This window comes from Aethalodelphis obliquidens, unplaced genomic scaffold (genome assembly GCF_003676395.1).
Source record: "Aethalodelphis obliquidens isolate GAN/ISIS:26980383/991018 unplaced genomic scaffold, ASM367639v1 scaffold9, whole genome shotgun sequence".
Lineage (NCBI taxonomy): Eukaryota > Metazoa > Chordata > Mammalia > Artiodactyla > Delphinidae > Aethalodelphis > Aethalodelphis obliquidens.
This window is the reverse complement of record NW_020837953.1, coordinates 40,875,555-40,895,378: the sequence shown is the minus strand read 5'-3', so window position 1 is coordinate 40,895,378 and position 19,824 is coordinate 40,875,555. Positions and strand designations below refer to the sequence as shown.

Sequence of the window (19,824 nt, the reverse complement as noted above, 5' to 3'; positions counted from 1 at the left end):
CCTCCTACCCCGCCGGCCGCGCTCCGGAGCCGCCGGGCCGCGGCGGAGCGAGGGGCCGGGCGAGGCGAGGGCCGGGCGGTGGGCGCCGGGCCCCGCGGCCGGCACGACGGAGCCCCCGTACGGCCGGCGGCAGCGGTTGCTGGCGGCCCCGGGGCCCCGGCGCGGGAAGCGGCGGCGGCGGGGCGGCGGCGGCGGCGGCGGCGGCGGCGCCATGGAGCCGCGGGAGGTGAAGGACCGAATCCTGGAGAACATCTCGCTGTCGGTGAAGAAGGTGAGCGCGGCCTTCCCTCCCCGGCCCGGGCCCCGAGGTCAACCCGGCCCGCCCTGTCCGGGCCCCCGACCCCATCCAGCGCCCCTGGTCGTTCGCGCGGGCCGGGGTCCCTCCTGTCACCGGGGCTCGGGACACCGCCCTCACCCTCCGCGACCCCGAGGACGAGGAGCCGCCGGGAGCCCCGGGATTTTGGAGGGGAAGCCCGGCGGCTCACGTGAGCGCCGCTGCCTCCGAGCTATTTTTAAAAAACAAAGTTGAGGTCAGCATCCTGGGAGCTTCTACAAGCCAGGCCTGGGGGCCCTGAGTCACTTAGAGGGGCCGCCACCCGCCAGGACCCCCCACTCTGGGGGTAGCAGCAGAAAAGCTCTGGGAGGGCCCCACCTGCAGAGCATCCCTGGGCGGCGTCGCTGCATCCTCGATCTCCCCTGTGTTTGCCTCTCGGGAGTGGCAGTCTGGGTGAAGGCCCGTGATAAGCAGCTTCCAGTCTTCCCAGTTCTGGGTGATACTGCCTCTGGTCTTGGGAAGTTCCTTGAAAAATCTTGCCCAAGGATGGCAGTTTTGAAGAGGCTTATTTCAGAGCTTTGATTGAGAACCTAAAGCACCTTGCATTTTGGACAGTGACCTGTGGAACATGGTGACACTACGGTGTATGGGGCTCCTTGCAGTAGAGATCGTGTCCCAGTTCCAGGTAGAGAAAAACTATGACCTATTAAGGGCATGTAACTAGATGTGTGAAGGAGTCAGCTTATCTGAGGAAGGGTCCCAGATAAGGGACAAAAGGTAGAATTCATATTCACTTAAAACCAAACCAGAATTGATAATCATTTGAGGAATATTGTTGGAATGTTTTCCTAATTTGAATTCCTAGTTCACCTGATAGTCGCAGAAACTGTGAGATGGTGGTGGAGGCAGGGATGACTTGATGGGTAGGAGGAGGCTCATCAGATTGGTTTAATTACTTCAACAGACCAAAATGAAGAGAATTCATTAAATCAACCCTTAAATTTGTTTTTTTTTAATATTTATTTATTTATTTTGGCTGCGCCGGGTCCCAGTTGCGGCACGCAGGATCTTCCTTGCAGCATGTGGACTCCTTAGTTGCGGCATGCATGCGGGATCTAGTACCCAACCAGGGATCGAACCCGAGCCCCCCTGCATTGGAAGTGTGGAATTCTACCCACTGGACCACCAGGGAAGTCCCAAATCAAACCTTGTATTTAAATAACCATGTTTTGGTTTGAGCCCTGGTCTGGGAAGATCCCACATGCTGCGGAGCAACTAGACCCATGAGCCACAACTAGTGAGCCTGCGCGTCTGCAGCCTGTGCTCAGCAACAAGAGAGGCCGCGATAGTGAGAGGCCCGTGCACCGCAATGAAGAGTGGCCCCCCGCTTCCCGCAACTAGAGAAAGCCCTTGCACAGAAACGAAGACCCAACACAGCCAAAAATTAATTAATTAATTAATTAATTAATAACCGTGTTCTCCCCCCACTTAAATTCCTCAAAAGCAACATAGGCAAGCAATTTTACCTTTCATAAAGATCAGTGTAGCATACAAAGAAAAGTCGATTCAAAATGTGCTCTTACTAAAAGGTTCCTCTAAATGTACAACTAAAAGCAACATTGCAAACATCCAATGAAAGTTTTATTTAGTTTTCCTGAGCTTTGCTAATGCAATGGGGTATTATTTTTGCTTACTCAAGGAGTGTAGGATGAGCAAATGGTTTGTTTAAAAGCAATCCAGGGACTTCCCTGGTGGTGCAGTGGTTAAGAATCTGCCTGCCAATGCAGGGGACATGGGTTCGAGCCCTGGTCCGGGAAGATCCCACATGCCACGGAGCAACTAAGCCCGTGCGCCACAACTACTGAGGCTGAGATCTAGAGGCTATGAGCCACAACTGCTGAGCCCGCATGCCACAACTACTGAAGCCCACACGCCTAGAGCCTGTGCTCCTCAACAAGAGAAGCCACTGCAACGAGAAGCCCGCGCACCGCAACGAAGAGTAGCCACTGCTCGCCGCAGCTAGAGGAAGCCCATGCACAGCAACGAAGACCGAACGCAGCCAAAAAAAATAGATAAATAAATAAATTTTTAAAATAAATACATAAATAAAAAAGCAATCCATCTTTGGTAATGGAAGACAAAGGAAGACTGCTGACCTTTCTAATCTAATCTGGGCTGGTTATGGCTTCATGTAGGCCTCGTGTTTTATCTTTAGATTTCCAACTTATAAATAAATGCGGAAAGTCCTGGTAGAAAGGGGGTGGACATGTGTGTAAGCACGAATCTTCTGAGGGCAGACAGCCACTCTGTGAACCAGCCTGCCATTTATGAAGGAGTTGGGTGTGCTTGACAAGACGCTTATCATTGGATGCGTTTGGACAAGCGAGGGTGAATCAGAAGGTATGTCGCACACTAGAAGCTGGAAACCCATCCGCGGGTGAATCACGACAAGAGGCGTGACTAGCATCGTGGGTAAGAACATGGGTTCTGGAGTCTGGTGGCCTGGATAGAACCCCTGCCCTGCCAATGAATAACCCTGTAACCTTGGGTAGGTTCCTTACCCTCTCCATGCCTCAGTTTTCTCGTCTGTAAAGCAGGGATGAAATCAGTGCTGTTGTGAAGATTTGATGAGAGTCTGTATGTACAGTGTTTAGCCTGGTGCTTAACCCAGTCTTAGTAAGCTGTCTTGGTCTGTTGGGGCTGCTGTAACAGACCACGGTAGACTGGGTGGCTTATAAGCAACCTACATTTATCTGTCACAGTTCTGGAGGCTGGAAGCCTGAAAACAGAGTCCCAGCATGGTCGGGTTCTGGTGAGGGCTCTGTTTGGGGCTGGGTTGCAGACCACTGACTTCTCCCTGTGTCCTTACATGGGGGGGTGGAGGGAGGGAGCTCTCCTGGGTCTCTTTTATAAGAGAATTAATCCCATTCATTAGGGCTCCACCCTCATGACATAATCGCCTCCCAAAGGCCCCACCTCCCAACACCATCACCTTGGGGGTTAGGATTTCAACATATGAACCTGTAGGGGGACACAGACATTCTGTCTGTAGCATAAGTGGTCGCTTTTTCTGTTTGTGGTAGAGCCAGTTCCTCCCTTTCACAAGGTCTGAAGGTGGCTAAACGACCTTACCACCTAGACGTCGCTAATGGGCCTTGTTACCCACTTCCTCTGTATGTTGCGTTTCAGAGAACTATTTTGATTCTGCCATATGAAGGGCATTTGGTTTTCTGAGTCAGAGTATCTGCTTCTAATGGGAATCGGTTCAGCTACAGCAGTAGGCATGGAGGGCTAGCCGTCTTGGGGTCGGATTTGACCTTGAGCACCAATCCCTCCTGAATTTGTTATATGGTACCTTAGGAGTTGCTTCGCCTGTTTTGCCCATCCTACCGCTAGTAAAATGGTCTAACCGATCCTTTCATAAGGACGTTGCATGAAGAAAATGAGGTGTGATTTCTGCAAAAAAAAAAAAAGATCCATGTGTGTTAGCTATGTTTGCAAAGGGTATTTGAGAACTTTTTATTGAAATAAAATATACCTACAGAAAATAGCATATACCTACAGAAAATAAAATATACCTACACTCCTAGATGTAGAGCTGAGTGAGTTCTCACAAAGTGAGCACATCCACATATCCAGCACCTAGAGCCAGAAACGAACACAGCCATCATCCCAGAAACTACACCCCCAAGTGCAACCACTGTTCCTAAGCAGCGTTGTTGAGTTCAGCTATTTTCACGCCTAGATTTGGTGATGCTGAACATGCCCTGTAACACCAGTGCAGTAGCTGATCCAGGGAACCTGTGTTCTGATATGAAGGCAGGATTCCTGGGAGTTAGAGAGAAGTGGAGAGTTTAATAGTTAGCACAGTTAAATGATAATGATAACAATAAAAGGCAAGTGCAATATGAAACATCCCAGATGCAGACAATAAAGCTTGTGGTTCCCAATTTGTTAATAGCTAAAGAGAGATGTCCAAGTTAAAGAGTGTTGGCATTTTGAATTGGCATGTGGTTCTACTAAATAGCATCTTCTCCAGGGGAGGGGAGGCAGTGGGTTTCACGAGAGTTTTGTTTTGTTTCTGAGGAGCGTGTCTGTTGCATACACTTGCAATCTGAACAAAGGCTCTGCAGTGGAAGGCAGCCTCTGCCCTCCAACAGTTCATATATTGGTTGGAGGGAGGATTTAAAAAGTCACCAAGGCAAGGAGAAGCCTCAGAGAAGGCGAGCTTAACTGAGTCTTGACAAATTGGTAGAATTCAGAGACAGAGAAGAAGTGGGCATTTAAGATAGAAAGTAGGCATTTAACATCCCCAAGGCAGTGGGGACATCCAGGTGGCCTTCTGAGGACACAGAGGAGACAGAGCAGTCTCGGGAGTGTGGAGGGTTCTCCTCGATACGGCTGGAAAGTGCTTTCCATCGAAGCTGTCCAGCACAGTGGATACAGACGCAGGTTACAAATGCAGGGTACAAATACAAGTACACAGACCTCGATTTGGGTTTGAATTTTGGGTTTGTCACTGACCATGTTGACCCTGGCAAATCACTGTACCTCAATTAGCCTCAGCAGTCAGAACCTACTCATAGTTGTAATGAGAATGAAATTACAGGAGATGACACACTCAGAGCACTGAGTACAAGATCTCATGCATAACAAGGCCTGAATAAGGTATCAGCTACCATTAGCACTTGCAAGTGTATGTGTGAACCCTGCCATTTTCTCTTGTGCAGTTTTCAAAGTCTTACACTACACTTCTCTGTTCCTTCAAGCTCATGGTTTGTCAAGACTTTTTCTTCAAAGACCAGATGGTAAATATTTTCAGCCCATGTGGTCTTCGTTGAAACCATTCAGTCCTGCCCTTGTAGCTCAAAAGCAACCACAGACAAGCCATACACGTAGCTGGATTTGGCCCAGAGCTACTTTGTATTTGTGCACAAAAGTGTCCTCCCCAGGGTAGGCTAGGGATCGCTTTCAAAGAAGCTGGTGTGATGGCCAGTCCCATAGTCGACGAAATCTCTATTGTCACTGGGTTTTTGCACTATGTCAGGCTTGTGGAATGAATACGGACACTCGTAAATACCACTGGATGGGTGTCTTTCAAAAACATTTACTGATCACCTTCCTTCTGTCCTCACTGTCCTAGGCCCTAAAAGGGTAGAACCCGGCCAAAACCCACAGCCTTCCAAGTGAGATCACACCCCTGGTTTCAGGACTTAATGAAGCTCGGGTTCTTGATGTTTCATCGCAGAAAGAATTCAGTGAGAGCCAAAGTGATAGGTAAGACGTAGATTTATTTAGAGAGAAACACTCCACAGACAGAGCGTGGGCCATCTCAGAAGGCGAGAAAGGCACGAGGGTGCAGGGTTGTCAGGTTTTATAGGGGTGGGTAATTTCATAGGCTAATGAGTGGGGGGAGTATTCCAGCTATTTTAGGAAGGGGCGGGGATTTCCAGGAATTGGGCCACCGCCCACTTTTTGATCCTTACTGATCTTGGAACTGTCATGGCGCCTGTGGGTGTGTCATTTAGCTTGCTGATATAAGCATATACTGAGGCTCCGGGTTTGGGGGGCCATCTTGGACCCATTTGGTTCTAATCAGTTTATGTCATGTCCTCGGGCTATGTTATTCTTTCAAAGGTTGTGCCCTGCCCCTTCCCTCCTGTTTCAGGAGGAGAAAGTGGTAAGTTAGCAGACAAACCAATACAAAGACCTTCATATTGTGATGTGTCCTAAAGGCCTCGGTCAGGAAAAGGTGGTGAACTGGCAGAGGGTCTGCTGCAGAGGGGGGTGGTCAGAGGAGACTTGCCAAAGAGGTGACATTGCTTCCAGCAAGGGACACTGACTACGATGAGAGAGTGAGACATTAGCCTAGGAAGATGAGGAGTTGTTTTAAAAAATATACAAATAGCTCAGAAGTGTATAAAATGAAAAGTAAGCGACCCCAGTTCTCTGTCTCCTCAGCCCCAATTTGGATCCCCTTAAACAGGGTGGATAGACATGTACTGATAAAGTAACCCTCCTTGAGAGAATGTTCCTAGGTCGGGACCACCTTCTCTCACAGAGGACAACCCAGGTCCCCAGCGCCCTCAGTCTGGGCGGGTTGCCCCACCGGGCTGGGCTCTGAGTGGCCTTCTATTTCCGGCCAGGCATACCCTGCGTTGAGCGGGGGTCTCCCGAGCGGGGTCTGCTGACGCTGGTCTAAGAGCTGCAGCTGTTCAGCCTCGCCTGGCAGTGCAGCTGAAACGGCTGGATCCGGTGGTGGGCTCTTTGCGCCCATTTTTCCACTCCACCAGAGAGGTTAGATCTGCCAGTACGTTAAAAATGAGCTAGGGCAGCTCTTTCCCAGAGAGGGCATGGTAGTTAGATCTATGTGGGAATTACACTGACCATTTGATTTCAATCAATAGTTTTGTTCTCTTGGCTTCATGGAAAAACTCTTAAGAGTTTTAAAATCTTAAGCATTCTGAAAACCCCTGATGACCTGAGTCACCTGGGCAAAGAGCTCGATAAAATAGTAAGTATCCACACACACATTTTATAAACAGAAGTGCTAAGGGCTCCCCCTCCCCTGCCCGAGTCCTGAGGTTGGCAGTAGCTCTCTCCTCCTCTCCGCTCTCACATCACGGAGGCTGCCTAGAGAGGGATGAGTGGTTCCAAGCAGGAACCACTTAGGTGTGCCCCTGACCCCCCGAGTGACCCCACCCAGGCCCAGCATGAGACGCTAGTGGAGAAGCGGTCACTGGTTTTTCTGAGCCCTGCCTGAGTTTTACTCTGGTTCTCCTTTTGCAAGATGCTTCTCTGATGTTAGGGCTCTGTTTGCAGGCTGGTGACATTGTGGTCCTTTCCACCCCATCACAGGACACCCCGGGCCCTCTCTTTCTCCTCCGTGCCTTGGCTCTAGCATCAGCCTCATCCACCTCGAAAGGCCCCGTTTGATGACTGGAGGCCAGGCAGAAACAGGTCTGCATCAGGCAGCGGCAGCTCCGTTCAGTCGGGGTGGGCCCCAGCCGTCTGTGTAATCACAGTGGACACACGGAGTTTCGGAGGGAGCAGTGGCGATTCCTGTGGGTCCCCCTCAAAGCTCATCCGGCTGGAGCCCGTTGGGAAAAGAAATTTCCCGGCAAGATTGAAAGGCTGCCAATGGCTGACAGAAACGTCAGGCCTAAAAGCTAATGCTGAATGAGGGTGGAGTGGTCAAGACGTTTCCACGTGGAGAGAAAGGAGCAGGTATTCTGGGTGCGAGCATTGTGGAAGGAGAAAGCTGGCGTTTGTAGGTGCTGGGGGCGCTCTGGGTGGGTCATTCTCCCCCCTTGAGTCTTCAGGGCTCATCTCTGGCATCAGGATTTGCCACCATGGCAAGGAGAGTGTGGTGCCACTGAGGCTGGCAGTGCCCTTATGTCCAAGGAAAGCAACGGGCCTTTTCCCCCTTCGATAAAAAGCTCTCCCGGGGGCTTCCCTGGTGGCGCAGTGGTTGAGAATCTGCCTGCCAATGCAGGGGACATGGGTTTGAGCCCTGGTCTGGGGGGATCCCACATGCCGCGGAGCAACTAGGCCCGTGAGCCACAACTACTGAGCCTGTGCGTCTGGAGCTTGTGCTCCGCAACAGGAGAGGCCGCGATAGTGAGAGGCCTGCGCACCGCGATGAAGAGTGGCCCCCGCTTGCGGCAACTGGAGAAAGCCCTCACACAGAAACCAAGACCCAACACAGCCAAAAATAAATATAAATAAATAAATTAAAAAAAAAAATAAAAGTTCTCCCGGGTGACCTCAGTGCTGATGGAGCAGGGACCCCCCCCCCGCCCCCCGCCCCAGTACAAGGCGAAGTAAGCGACCCTGGGCCCAGAGCTCTCCTCCCTGGGGCGGGTTTGGGTGACCGTTCCTTTCCAGCCCTGTCCTCCTCCTCATTGCTGCTTGCTTGATGTCTCGATGTCCTAGAACTTCCATTTGAGGCAGGGGAAGAAGGACAGTTTCTGGGAGAGTCCATTTGACTGGAGCTGAGAGTTTAGGTCATTGATCTGTTGGTTGTTATGACTACCTAGGGTTCCAAGAGCATCTCCTCTGTCTTTCTAGCAAAGCAACTGGTTCTGCCACAGAGACATTCTCCCATCTTATGTATTTGTAATTCATCTTTATTCCTTTTGCTTCTAAGTAGTCACAAACATTATAGAAATGTATAAGGAAGGAAGTGGTCCTTTCCTATAATCGCCCCTCCTCCCTGGCTATCTGTACTTAAGAGTTAGAGCTAAAAGAGTCTAAGAAACCCAGTAACATGTAAGAGCAAGGGAAGGGCTAATGTAGACTTGAAATCCACACTTAACTTTTGAAAGTAGTCAACTTCTGTTCACACTTCACCCTAAGTTCTGTATTTTTGGTGTCACAGACTACTGAGGCGTGAAATGTCCAGACACGCTAACAGGAAGGGGAGTGATCGTAGCAGAATCCGTACACTTAATGCATTCACCACCTGCTGTTCACACACACTTCCTCAGTCAGGCTCACAGCAGACTTGCAGGATGGCTCACAATCCCTGTTTAATACACGAGGGAAGTGAGGTTTAGAAAAGTAACGCGCCCAAGATTCTAACCCTCATAAGGGGCAGGTCTGGACTTGAACCATGTTTCTCGCTCTCGCTCTTTCCATTTCTCTGAGCCTTTTCCGTCTCCATCATGTCTGTCTTGAAATTATAACAGATAATCCATCCCCACAGGTCAGTCTTGTGGGCCAGTCCGCTCTAAAACCACCCGTTCACTTAACAAATGGGTGCCTGTGTTGTGCTGGGCACCCGTCCAGTCACTAGGAATCAGCAGTGAACAGAGCCCACCAAGCCCCTGCCCCCTCGGGGCTGACACTCTAGAAGACAGACCAGCGTTAAACAAATCACAGCAGATGGGGCGTGTGCCCTGCCCCAGGCCCTCCCACGTGTCCTTCAGGAACCTATCCATGGTGCTCTCGGCACACTTCCTGACCCTGTATTTACACCTTCAGCCTCCAAAGTCTCTGACTGTCTCACCTCTCAACCTAAGTCGTGATTTAGACAGTGACTGGATGGCCATTTTCCTCAGCAACGGTATGGTTGTCTGGGTGGGGGACATTGCAGGTACGGTGGAGGAAGAGGGAAGTGAAAGATGAACACAGCCAGTGAAGGCTCCCAGGCTTTGGAAGACTGAGTAAAATGAGGCTTTGAAAAACTCCCTCCCTCCTCCCGCCGGTGCTACACACAACACTGAATGTGAGCGCTCAGAAAACAGAGAGCGGGGGCCCTGCCAGCTTCGGCTTCCATCGCAGCGTACAAGGATGGAGTAGAATCCTGCCTGCGGCGTGTTCTTTCAGGCCATTGGTTGGCTTCTAGGTCTCTGGTGTTTGCCCAGGGACCTCTTGGGAGGGCCTCTTACATTTTCCTCTCCACTCTGAAAGGAGCCCTTAGTCCCTCCATCAGAGGTCAACGCTGTGCTGAGTTCAGAGGCAGAACAATCGTAGTACCTCGGGGCTGGGACACTCCCCTGCCAGGAAGAGGAGCATTTAATTGCTTTTGGAAACCATATTCTGTCAAAGTACCCAGTTACCAAGAGATCTGTGCCCAGCTAGGCTAGTCCCCTCCTGCTGTCATCGTTCCAACACCCCAGAGAAAGCGCAAAAAATGAAATCCATGGATAATCCAAGTACCTGCTTTTTTTTTTTTCCTTTGGGCCGTGCCACGCGCGCCTTGTGGGATCCTAGTTCCCTGACCAGGGTTTGAACCTGGGTCCCCTGCAGTGGAAGCACGGAGTCCCAACCGCTGGACCACCAGGGAATTCCCAGGTACCTGCTTTTTTCATCTTTTCCCTAGTATATCTTTCAGCAGAGCTAGGCAGAGAGCCTGCCAACTCCAGCAAAGGGGCTAATGAGCAGTGATTTGGGAGGTGGGAAAGAAAGCTGTATAATTGGGTGTATTTAGTGGCAAATGAATGGTTAAGAAGCGTTGATTTCAGCCAACTTGCTTCAGGAACGATGCAGGCCCATGGTAAACAAACAGTGCACCCTTTATGGCAGCCCTACATGGGGTGGTGCCAGTCGGTCCCAGGATGCCACCAGCCTGGGCACAGGCCTTTCCCGGGCAGGGGCATGGGCTGCAGGACTGTGTTTTTCATGCCCACCGAGAAACCAGGCCCGTCGTTTCTGAATGGCAGGATCTCTGACTGGTTCTTGTGCAGAGGTGATGCCTGGGTTCTCTAGTTCTATAATCGACTATAATTGATTGTCGTTGGGAATGAGCTATTTTCCAGGCTAAGGTAGGGTGGGATCTCAGGTGAGGGATTTTAAAATGAGGAGAATGAGTCAGAAACATTGCGGTTGCCTGGGGTTGATGGAGCCGTGGACACCCAGTGGGCCTTAGCTTCTGTGGACATTCTCATGTTGTCCAGGAAGGAAGTGGCTGGAACCTTCCCGACGTCGCCCCCCTAAACTCCCAGCTCCCATTCGATAGAGCCCTGGGAGTGGCCCAAGACCCCTACTGCTCTGTCCTCCTCAGTAAGACGCTGGGATGAGCACTTTCCGGATGGTCACAGCAGGTGCCCCTGACCTTCACTTTATCCCCAGGGTGGATGGAAGCAGAAGGGGCTCCAGGAATAGCTACCTCTGTGGTATCTGAGCACACCGGGCCAAGACGCTGCAGTAAAGCAGAAGGACCACTGGACAAAGCCAGGAGGTGCAGGAAGCGTCTTCACTTCCCTGGGCCCCAGCCTCCCAGACCCATGAGATGAGGGTTCTGGCTAAGTGATTATTTTTCTGATTTTCAGTGCATTCAGTAGTTAAAGTTCCATGCACTGAGAGCCTCTCCCTTGCTCACTCTAACTGCCCCCCACACCCTCCTGAACGAGAGGCTTCAGGAGAGGAAGACGGTAAGAGGCCCTCCCGAGAGGTCCCTGCGCAAACACCAGAGAACTGGAAGCCAAGCAACAGCCTGAAAAAACACGCCACACACAGGATTCTACTCCATCCTCGAACCACTGGTGATTTCTAAGGGCTCTTATGCCCTTAGATTCTGAAATTCTTCATCCTGGCCAGCGCCCAGCCTTGTCTTCGATTCCAATGGAGAGTCTTTCCAGAAATGCTGTCGACAGTAGCCTTCCTTTCCTTGGATCATGTAAAGCAGGCATTATTGCTTTTTTAAAATTTATTTATTTATTTATTTTTGGCTGCGTTGGGTCTTCGTTGCTACGTGCAGGCTTTCTCTAGTTGCGGCGAGCGGGGGCTACTCTTCGTTGTGGTGTGTGGGCTTCTCATTGTGGTGGCTTCTCGTTGCGGAGCACGGGCTCTAGACACGCGGGCTCAGTAGTTGTGGCACTCGGGCTCAGTAGTTGTGGCACACGGGCTTAGTTGCTCCGCGGCATGTGGGATCTTCCTGGACCAGGGCTCGAACCCGTGTCGCCTGCATTGTCAGGCGGATTCTTAACCACTGTGCCACCAGGGAAGTCCCGGCATTATTGTTTTTAAGAAGCTTTGCTAAGATTTAAAAGACTCCAGCCTGCCTGCCTTATTATTTATTTATTTGTTTACATTTATTTTTGAGAGAAAGGGTGGTGAGCACTGGCCTTCTCTTCAGATCCATGAGAGTCTGTGTCTGAAGCCAATGCAAACCACTGGTGCGGCATCAGGGTGGGGACGCTGACTCGGTGGGCGAACCAACCCTTCTTTAGCCGTGTCTGCCATGGACGAGCCCTCATGGGGTCCCTCTCCCTGGGGGCGTCCAGGCATCCAGGTTTGGGGACATCCTAACCCCAAAAGTAATAAATGGTATCACACAGTTTGACCTCTGCCTGTCCTCGGAGGGTCTGCCTCAGAAAGAAGAGCAAGTGTCCACGAGGCCCACAGGTGCAGCTTGACCCAGCAGGGGCCCCACGGTGGCTAGAATTGCAAAGGCAAGGTGGGCAGAGACCTCCCACTTCCCGCAGGCCTCGTCCCTCACCCATGCCGCACCCCAGCTGCAGCCGGTGAGAGGCAGCCCTGGGATGAGGTGTCCAAGTGGGTCCTGCAGCTCAGGGTGGCTCCGGGTTTGAGTTGAGCTCGTGTAACCGGGGCCATCGTTGGTTTAATTTGTAAAAGAGGTGCTCTGAGGTCGGCTGGCAGTCCACCTCTCTTCAGCTGGGGTCTTTTCTGCTTTTGGATTTCTACTTCCTAGGCCTGCATTGGGGAGGCTGTTCTAAATACTCTGTCGTCTAAATACATCTGGTCTCCGTGGAGCCAGTAGAGCAGCTGCTGGTACCCGGCGACCTCCTCCCTGAGCAGCGGGAGAGTCTCCTGTGTTCAAGGTCCGTGTCCTCCGCCAGGGATGCAGCAGGCCCAGCAGTGAGCCCCTAAGTGGTTGGGCGGCTCACACGGGCGTGTCGCCAGCCTGGGTCTGTCCGGCCTCACAGACTCTCCTGCCTTTGTCGGGGCAGGGACTTTTCTCCTGCTCTGTAAACCTAGGCGTGCGGAGCCCCCCACCCCACCCCGCCCCACCCGCCCCAGTACAGACGGTGAGCAGAGTGAGATTTCAGATCCCCGGCTGTTTGCTGAGCAGCATCACAGCCTCTTTGGTCTCAGCTGACCAGGGAGGAGGAAAGGAGGGCCCCTGCAACCAGCTCATTTTCACTTGGCCGTTGTTAATCTTTCACAGCTGCCGTGGAGTTACCTATTAGGGACTGATTCTGGAAGGATTTCTTGGTACCGACCATAGAACTAGAAATTGTTTCATGGTTATGCGTCCAGGAGAGAGACAAGACTGAGAGGGCCTGGCTGTGGCAGCTCCAAGCAGAGAGTGGGACTAACGCTGGTTAAAATGCCCGGAGTCAGGCATTTCTTGGCTTGCGGAAGTGCGCCACCCCCATGTCCCTGCAGCCACGGGGTCTGGCACAGTCTCGTGATGGCCAGTTTTCCCAGAGGGCTCAGCAGGGAGCACCGGCCTCCTGGCCGTGAGAGTCTGGGGTGAGCTGAACCCAGCTCTTCCTGGCCTGGGTGCCCAAGTGCACCCGGAGAACCGGGAACAGGGAGAGAAGAGCAGGTTAGCCAGTCCGGGTGTGGCCTGGGAGCATGACTTGGAGATGAGGCCTGAGTTCAAGGACTCTCAGGAAACCATGGCTTTAAAAACAATTTTTTTAAAAAATAATTTTCTTTCTTTATTTTTGGCTGTGTTGGGTCTTCGTTGCTGCGAGCGGGGGCTACTTTTCGTTGAGGTGTGTGGGCGTCTCATTGCGGTGGCCTTCAGTAGTTGTGGCTCACAGGCTCTAGAACACAGGCTCAGTAGTTGTGGCTCACGGGCTCTAGGGTGCAGGCTCAGTAGTTGCGGCTCGTGGGCTTAGTTGCTCCACGGCACGTGGGATCTTCCCGGACCAGGGCTCGAGCCCTGTCCCCTGCATCGATAGGCAGATTCTTAACCACTGCACCACCAGGGAAGCCCTAAAAACAATTTTAAATCTTATTCTCTCTCTCTTCATTCTCAGCGGACCTTGCTTATTGTTTTTTAATTTAAAAAAAATTTATTTATGTTTGGCTGTGTTGGGTCTTCATTGCTGTGCGCGGGCTTTCTCTAGTTGCGGCGAGCGGGGGGGTACTCTCCCTTGCGGTGCATGGGCTTCCCATTGCAGTGGCTTCTCTTGTTGTGGAGCACAGGCTCCAGGTGCACGGACTTCAGTAGTTGTGGCACGTGGGCTCAGTAGTTGTGGCTCATGGGCTCTAGAGCTCAGCCTCAGTAGTTGTGGCGCATGGGCTTAGTTGCTCCGCGGCATGTGGGATCTTCGCAGACCAGGGCTCGAACCCGTCTCCCCTGCATCAACAGGCAGATTCTTAACCACTGCGCCACCAGGGAAGCCCTGCCTTGCTTATTTTTAAATTTTCTTCCCATGAGAATTTTTTCATCCTCCCTCCATCAAGCTCACCAGCCCACCTGGGCTCCCATCTGTGGCCACCCCTACCCTGGGCAGTGGATCCCACCCCGTCTTTCCTGTTCAAGGACTTGGCTCCTTTACTCGACCCCCATTTTCCTGCCACCTTTTTGGCAAAGCTGGTCAAAGGAGTTTTCTGTATTGCTGTCTTCTCTTTTTTCCTTCCTTCCTTCTCCTTTTCTCTCTTCTAACGAAATTTAATAATAATTTTTACCCCGTGTCATCAAACATCTCCCGTTTTCAAGTTCCACTTGCCTCATCAATGTCAGTTTACAAATACCTCATTTGCTTGAAACAGGATCCAAAAAAGCTCTGACTCTCCCTGGCGGACTCCTCCCAGGCTTTCTTCCCTCTCTCTTCACCCCGATTGCTTTTCATCCAGGTTCCCGGCCCCTCCCTTTATGTGGGAACGTGACCCGATGGACTGATCGTTCCCTCCCCCTGCAGACTGTCTTCATGTAGCCTCTGGAGCACACACTGTCCGGATTGTCCACTGCCTTGCTGCCTGCGCCTTCTCAGTCTAAAGCAGTGATCCTCAGCCCTGGCTGGGCATTCGAATTATCTGGGGAGTGTTACTAAGAAATGCTGGTTCCTGGGCCCCGCCTCCAGAGTTTCTGCTCCAGTTGATCCGGAGAGGCGCCTGGGCATTGTTCTTTTCCTCCAGTTCCCCAAGTGGCCCTGTTGCACAGACTGCGGGAGGACCCCTGGTCTGACACTGGAGCGCCCTGGCGTAGTGCTCAGATGCTCCTCTCTCTGCATTCCCAAGATGATCTCATCCAATTCCACAACTTTAAATACCATCCAAAGGCTGATGGCGCTGACCTCTCTCTGAACTCCAGACCCATTTGTACAACTGTCTCCTTGACATCTCCACTGAGATACCTGATAGATGTTTCAAACTTACCATGGCCGGCGCAGAGCTCCACCTGATCTGGAAAGGGCACTGCCGTTCAGTTGCTCAGACCAAAAGCCTTAGAATCATCCTTGGCAGCTTGCTTTCTCTCCTTCCGCACAGCTAATCCATCAGTAAGTCCCTGGGGCGCCACCTGCAGAGTAGCTCTTAAGTCTAACCCTCTTTTTCTTCCACCGCTACAGCCAGCTCCAAGCCTCCATTATCCATCCGCACTGGTGATAGCCTCCCAGCCAGTCTCTCTGCCTCCACCTTGGCCTTCCAGAGTCCGTATATACACCACACATATGCTAGAGCAGCCTCATAACATACATATTGGATTATATTACCTCCCTGTTTTCAGTAACTTCCAATAACTTCCCATCAAACTAGGAATGAAATGCCAAGTCTTTTACCACAGCCTGTACACCTGCACATGATGTGGCCCTTGGCTGTTCTCTGAGCTCGTATCACTCACATCCTTGCCACACCAGTCTCCTTCCGGTTGCCCCTGCCCCAGGACCTTTGCACATGCTGTCCTAACTAGAATGCTCTTCCCCTAGTTACCTCAGTAGTCATTTCCTCAGTGAGATCTTCTCTGACCCCATATTTATAACAGACCCCTGATCACTGCTTTGTTTTTATATAGCATTATTCATCCCTGGCACTATATTATGTATTTGCATACGATTTACATTTTACAAGGGCCGGGACTTCTGTATAAGAATAGCAGCTGGTGTATTCATAGTGGGTGCTCAGTAAATCTTTGTTGAAATATATGAATCTTCAAGGCTCGCGCCTCCTCTTCTGGCCACTGCTGAACTGAGCATTGGGCGAGAGACATCTCCTGGCCCAGCCTGTAACAGGTGTGCATTCCTTGTCACCTCTGCTTAAGGCTCTAGACCAGAGGTCGGCAAACCTTCTATAAAGGGCTGGATAGTAAATACTTTAGGTTCTGCAGGCCATACAGCCTCTGTCTCATCTACTCAGTTCTGCCATCATAGTGCAAAAGCAGCTGTAGATAATACAAAACAAATGGGTGTGGCTGTGTTTTAATAAAACTTTATTTACAAAAATAGGAGGCAGACCCACTGGCCATAGTTTGCTGACCCCTGCTCTAGACCCCTACTAATTCTGAAATTTTCAGCCTTTTCTCCAAACTTTCATGGGCATAAAGGAAACATTCAAAACCACTTGGCAGTCTGATCAGCAGGATGAATTTCTTCCCAGAAGTGAGGAAAGCTCCTCCTGGAGCAACTGTAGCTGATTTAACCAAACAGTGCACTTCCTCACTGCTGGGAAGAGGCCAACGTGGGGCAAAAGGATGGAGAGAGCAGGCAAGCTTTCTTCTTAAAGGAGCCACACCAGCCTTTCTCCTCCATCCATCTTCCAGGAAGCAGAGCTGCAGAAGACACTGGTCTCATGTGCACTGTGGGCTTTTTAGTTCCTGTGACTTAAAAAAGAGGGGAGTGCGTTTCACTTTCTTGGGTTCTCCTACAACATATTAGAACAGCATATTAGAACAACACTTTATATACGTCATTGACTCGGGGATCTTGAAGCCAGGTTGGATGAGAAGACCTGGCTTTACAATCTGCCTCCACCACTTACTAGCTCTGTGACCTACTTTACGGGGTTGCTGTGATGATTAAGTTAAGTAGTGTTTGTGAAGTACGTCATCACAGCTGCTAACATTTATGAAGTGTTTCCAAGGCATCGTGCTCTTTGATAAACAGCTAAGGTATTATCTGAACCCTCACACAACCTGTAGGGCTGTAGAGCAGGAAACTGAGTTTAGAGAGGTTAAGTAACTTGCCCAAGGCCACACAGTGAGTGGGTAGCAGAGCCCACATTCAAATCCAAGTTGTAGGGCTTCCCTGGTGGTGCAGTGGTTAAGAGTCCGCCTGCCGATTCAGGGGACACAGGTTCGTGCCCCGGTCTGGGAAGATCCCACATGCCGCGGAGCGGCTGGGCCCGTGAGCCATGGCCGCTGAGCCTGTGCGTCCGGAGCCTGGGCTCTGCAACGGGAGAGGCCACAACAGTGAGAGGCCCATGTACCGAAAAAAAAAAAAATCCAAGTTATCTGCTGCCTTCCTAGTGCACATAACAGGCATTCAATAAATGATGGCTCTAATTACAGCCAGTGGTAGCTCCACCAGCAAGTATTGTGTGTCACTGAAGAGTAACTTGGAATAAAATTTGTCCATTATCCTCATTTCATTGATTCGCTTGCTCAGGGGCCCTCAAATGAGGCCTCGATGTTTGCTCTCCTCCCACTTTCAGAGCCTGTGACCTTCCTGGTGCCGTGAGTGGCTCCTCGCAGCTGCCTCTCCATGGCGGGGGAAGAAGACTTCAGCTGTGCATCTTTATGTGGTGCTTTCTGACCAGCTCCCGGAGTGTGAGCTCAAGCTGTTGGCAGAGCTCCTGAAACGCTCCCGTCACTGACTCAGAGACAGTCCCTTTCGCCTTCCTGCTCCTCTCAAGAACTGTGCTGGGTTGTCACATTGATGGAAGGTCTCCTTGTTCCCTGAGATCATGGAAAATTTTTATCAACCTGCTGTAAAAGAGTGGTTAAAGAATAGGCTTTGGAACCACCTGCTAATGAGCTGGTGAACAGGATACTGGTTCTTGAGAGCAGAGAACATCACTGAGTCTTCTTTGCCCCTGAACTTACGTTTAGCTAAATGGTGTGTCATTGGTGTGGCTGAGAATATGGGTTCACTGTTGCTTCTGTTTATTTATTTATTTGAAGTGTAATTAACTTACAACATTATATTAGTTTCAGGTGTACAACATAGTGATTCAATATTTCTATTCATTATAAAATCACCATGATAAGTCACCATACAAAGTAATTACAGTATTATTGACTATATTCCCCATGCGGTACATCAGGGGTCCCCAACCCCCGGGCCACGGACTGGTACCGGTCCATGCTGTTAGGAACCGGGCCGCACAGCAGGAGGTGAGTGGCGGGCGGGCGAGCGAAGCTTCATCTGTATTTACAGCCGCTCCCCATCGCTCGCATTTCCGCCTGAGCTCCACCCCCTGTCAGCATTATGGTGAGTGGTATAATTATTTCATTATATATTACAACATAATAATAATAGAAATAAAGTGCACAATAAACGTAATGCGCTTGAATCATCCCGAAACCATCCCCTCCTCCCACTGTCCGTGGAAAAAATTGTCTTCCAAAAAACAGGTCCCTGGTGCCGAAAAGGTTGGGGACTGCTGCTGTACATTACTTCCCCGTGAATTATTTATTTTATGACTGAAAGTTTGTACCTCTTAGTCCCGTTCACCTCTTTTGCCCATCCCTCCACCCCTCTCCCCTCTAGCAAACCACCAGTTTGTTCTCTGTAGCTATGAGTCTGTATCTGTTTTGTTATGTTTGTTTGTTTTGTTTTATGGCTGAGTAATATTCCATTGTATATATACCACTTCTTTATCCATTCATCTGTCAATGGACACTGAGATTTCTTCCATAGCTTGGCTGTTGTAAATAATGCTGCGTGAACCGTCACCGTGGCTTCATTATTCTTAAGAATGTTGCCTAGGGGCTTCCCTGGTGGCGCAGTGGTTAAGAATCCGCCTGCCAATGCAGGGGACACAGGTTCAAGCCCTGGTCCGGGAAGATGCCACATGCTGTGGAGCAGCTAAGCCCGTGCGCCACAACTACTGAGCCTGCATTCTAGAGCCCGTGAGCCACAACTACTGCAGCCCGCGAGCCACAACTACTGCAGCCCACTTGCCTAGAACCTGTGCTCCGCAACAGAAGCCACCGCAATGAGAAGCCGGCGCACCGCAACAAAGAGTAGCCCCCACACACCACAACTAGAGAAAGCCTGCACGCAGCAACAAAGACCCAACACAGCCGATAGATAGATAGATAAAAGAATCTTGGCTAATGCTTACTGAGCTCTCGTTGCTTACCAGGATCTATGCTAAGCCTTTTGCATGCTTTATATCATTTGATCCCCTAAACCAACAGACCTTTCTGCAATAATGGACTGATATCTATATCTACACTGTCCAGTACAGTCGCCACTGAACATTTGAAATGGGGCTAGTGCAACTAAAGAACTGGATTTTTACTTTTGTTTAATTTTAACTTTAATTAAATCCAAATAGTCACATGTAGCTAGTGGCTGGCTGTATTGGACAGCTCAGCTCTAAACAATCTTTTGAATCCATTTTACAGATGAGAAAAAAATGAGGGTTAGAGGGTTAAGTAATTTGCCAAAGCTACTCAGCTCTGTAGTAGCAGAGCCAGTCTTTGGACCCATGTTTCCTGTCCAGAGCCCTTGCTCTTCACCACCATGTTATACACTCTTTCTATTATACTTTTTGCAGAAATTGTCTCCTGGTTAATTGTCTCCTGGTTACAGACTGTTCCCTAACTCTTAGTACCATGTGTATGTATGCAGCCTCTCCCCTTCAAATGTGAAAGACCTATCCAGAGAAAGCTGGAAAACTTACCAAGTATGTAAAAGAAGACATGCATAAATGGAAAAAAAAATTCCATGTTCGTGGATGGAAAGACTCAGTTTTGCAAAAATACCATTTTTCGGGCTTCCCTGGTGGCGCAGTGGTTGAGAGTCCGCCTGCCGATGCAGGGGACGCGGGTTCGTGCCCCGGTCCGGGAAGATCCCACATGCCACGGGATCTTCCCACGGGCTGGGCCCGTGAACCATGGCCGCCAAGCCTGCGCGTCCGGAGCCTGTGCTCTGCAACGGGAGAGGCCACAGCAGTGAGAGGCC

General features: G+C 50.7%; 1 protein-coding gene across 4 annotated transcripts in view; it reads left to right on the top strand.

The window, feature by feature from the left end:
* The window catches only part of PLEKHM2 (pleckstrin homology and RUN domain containing M2), a 38,293-nt gene continuing 18,469 nt past the window's right edge, over positions 1-19,824 (top strand). Inside the window, exons 1-3 of one of the 4 annotated variants that reach the window (XM_027110073.1) lie at positions 173-271; positions 5,418-5,551; positions 6,682-6,788. In XM_027110073.1, coding sequence (XP_026965874.1) covers positions 5,491-5,551; positions 6,682-6,788 — 168 coding nt within the window. In that variant the 5' untranslated portion in view covers positions 173-271; positions 5,418-5,490. Of the gene's footprint in view, positions 272-3,254; positions 5,552-6,681; positions 6,789-19,824 lie in introns of those variants that run through there. The other 3 variants (XM_027110074.1, XM_027110075.1, XM_027110076.1) reach the window with 3 other exon arrangements.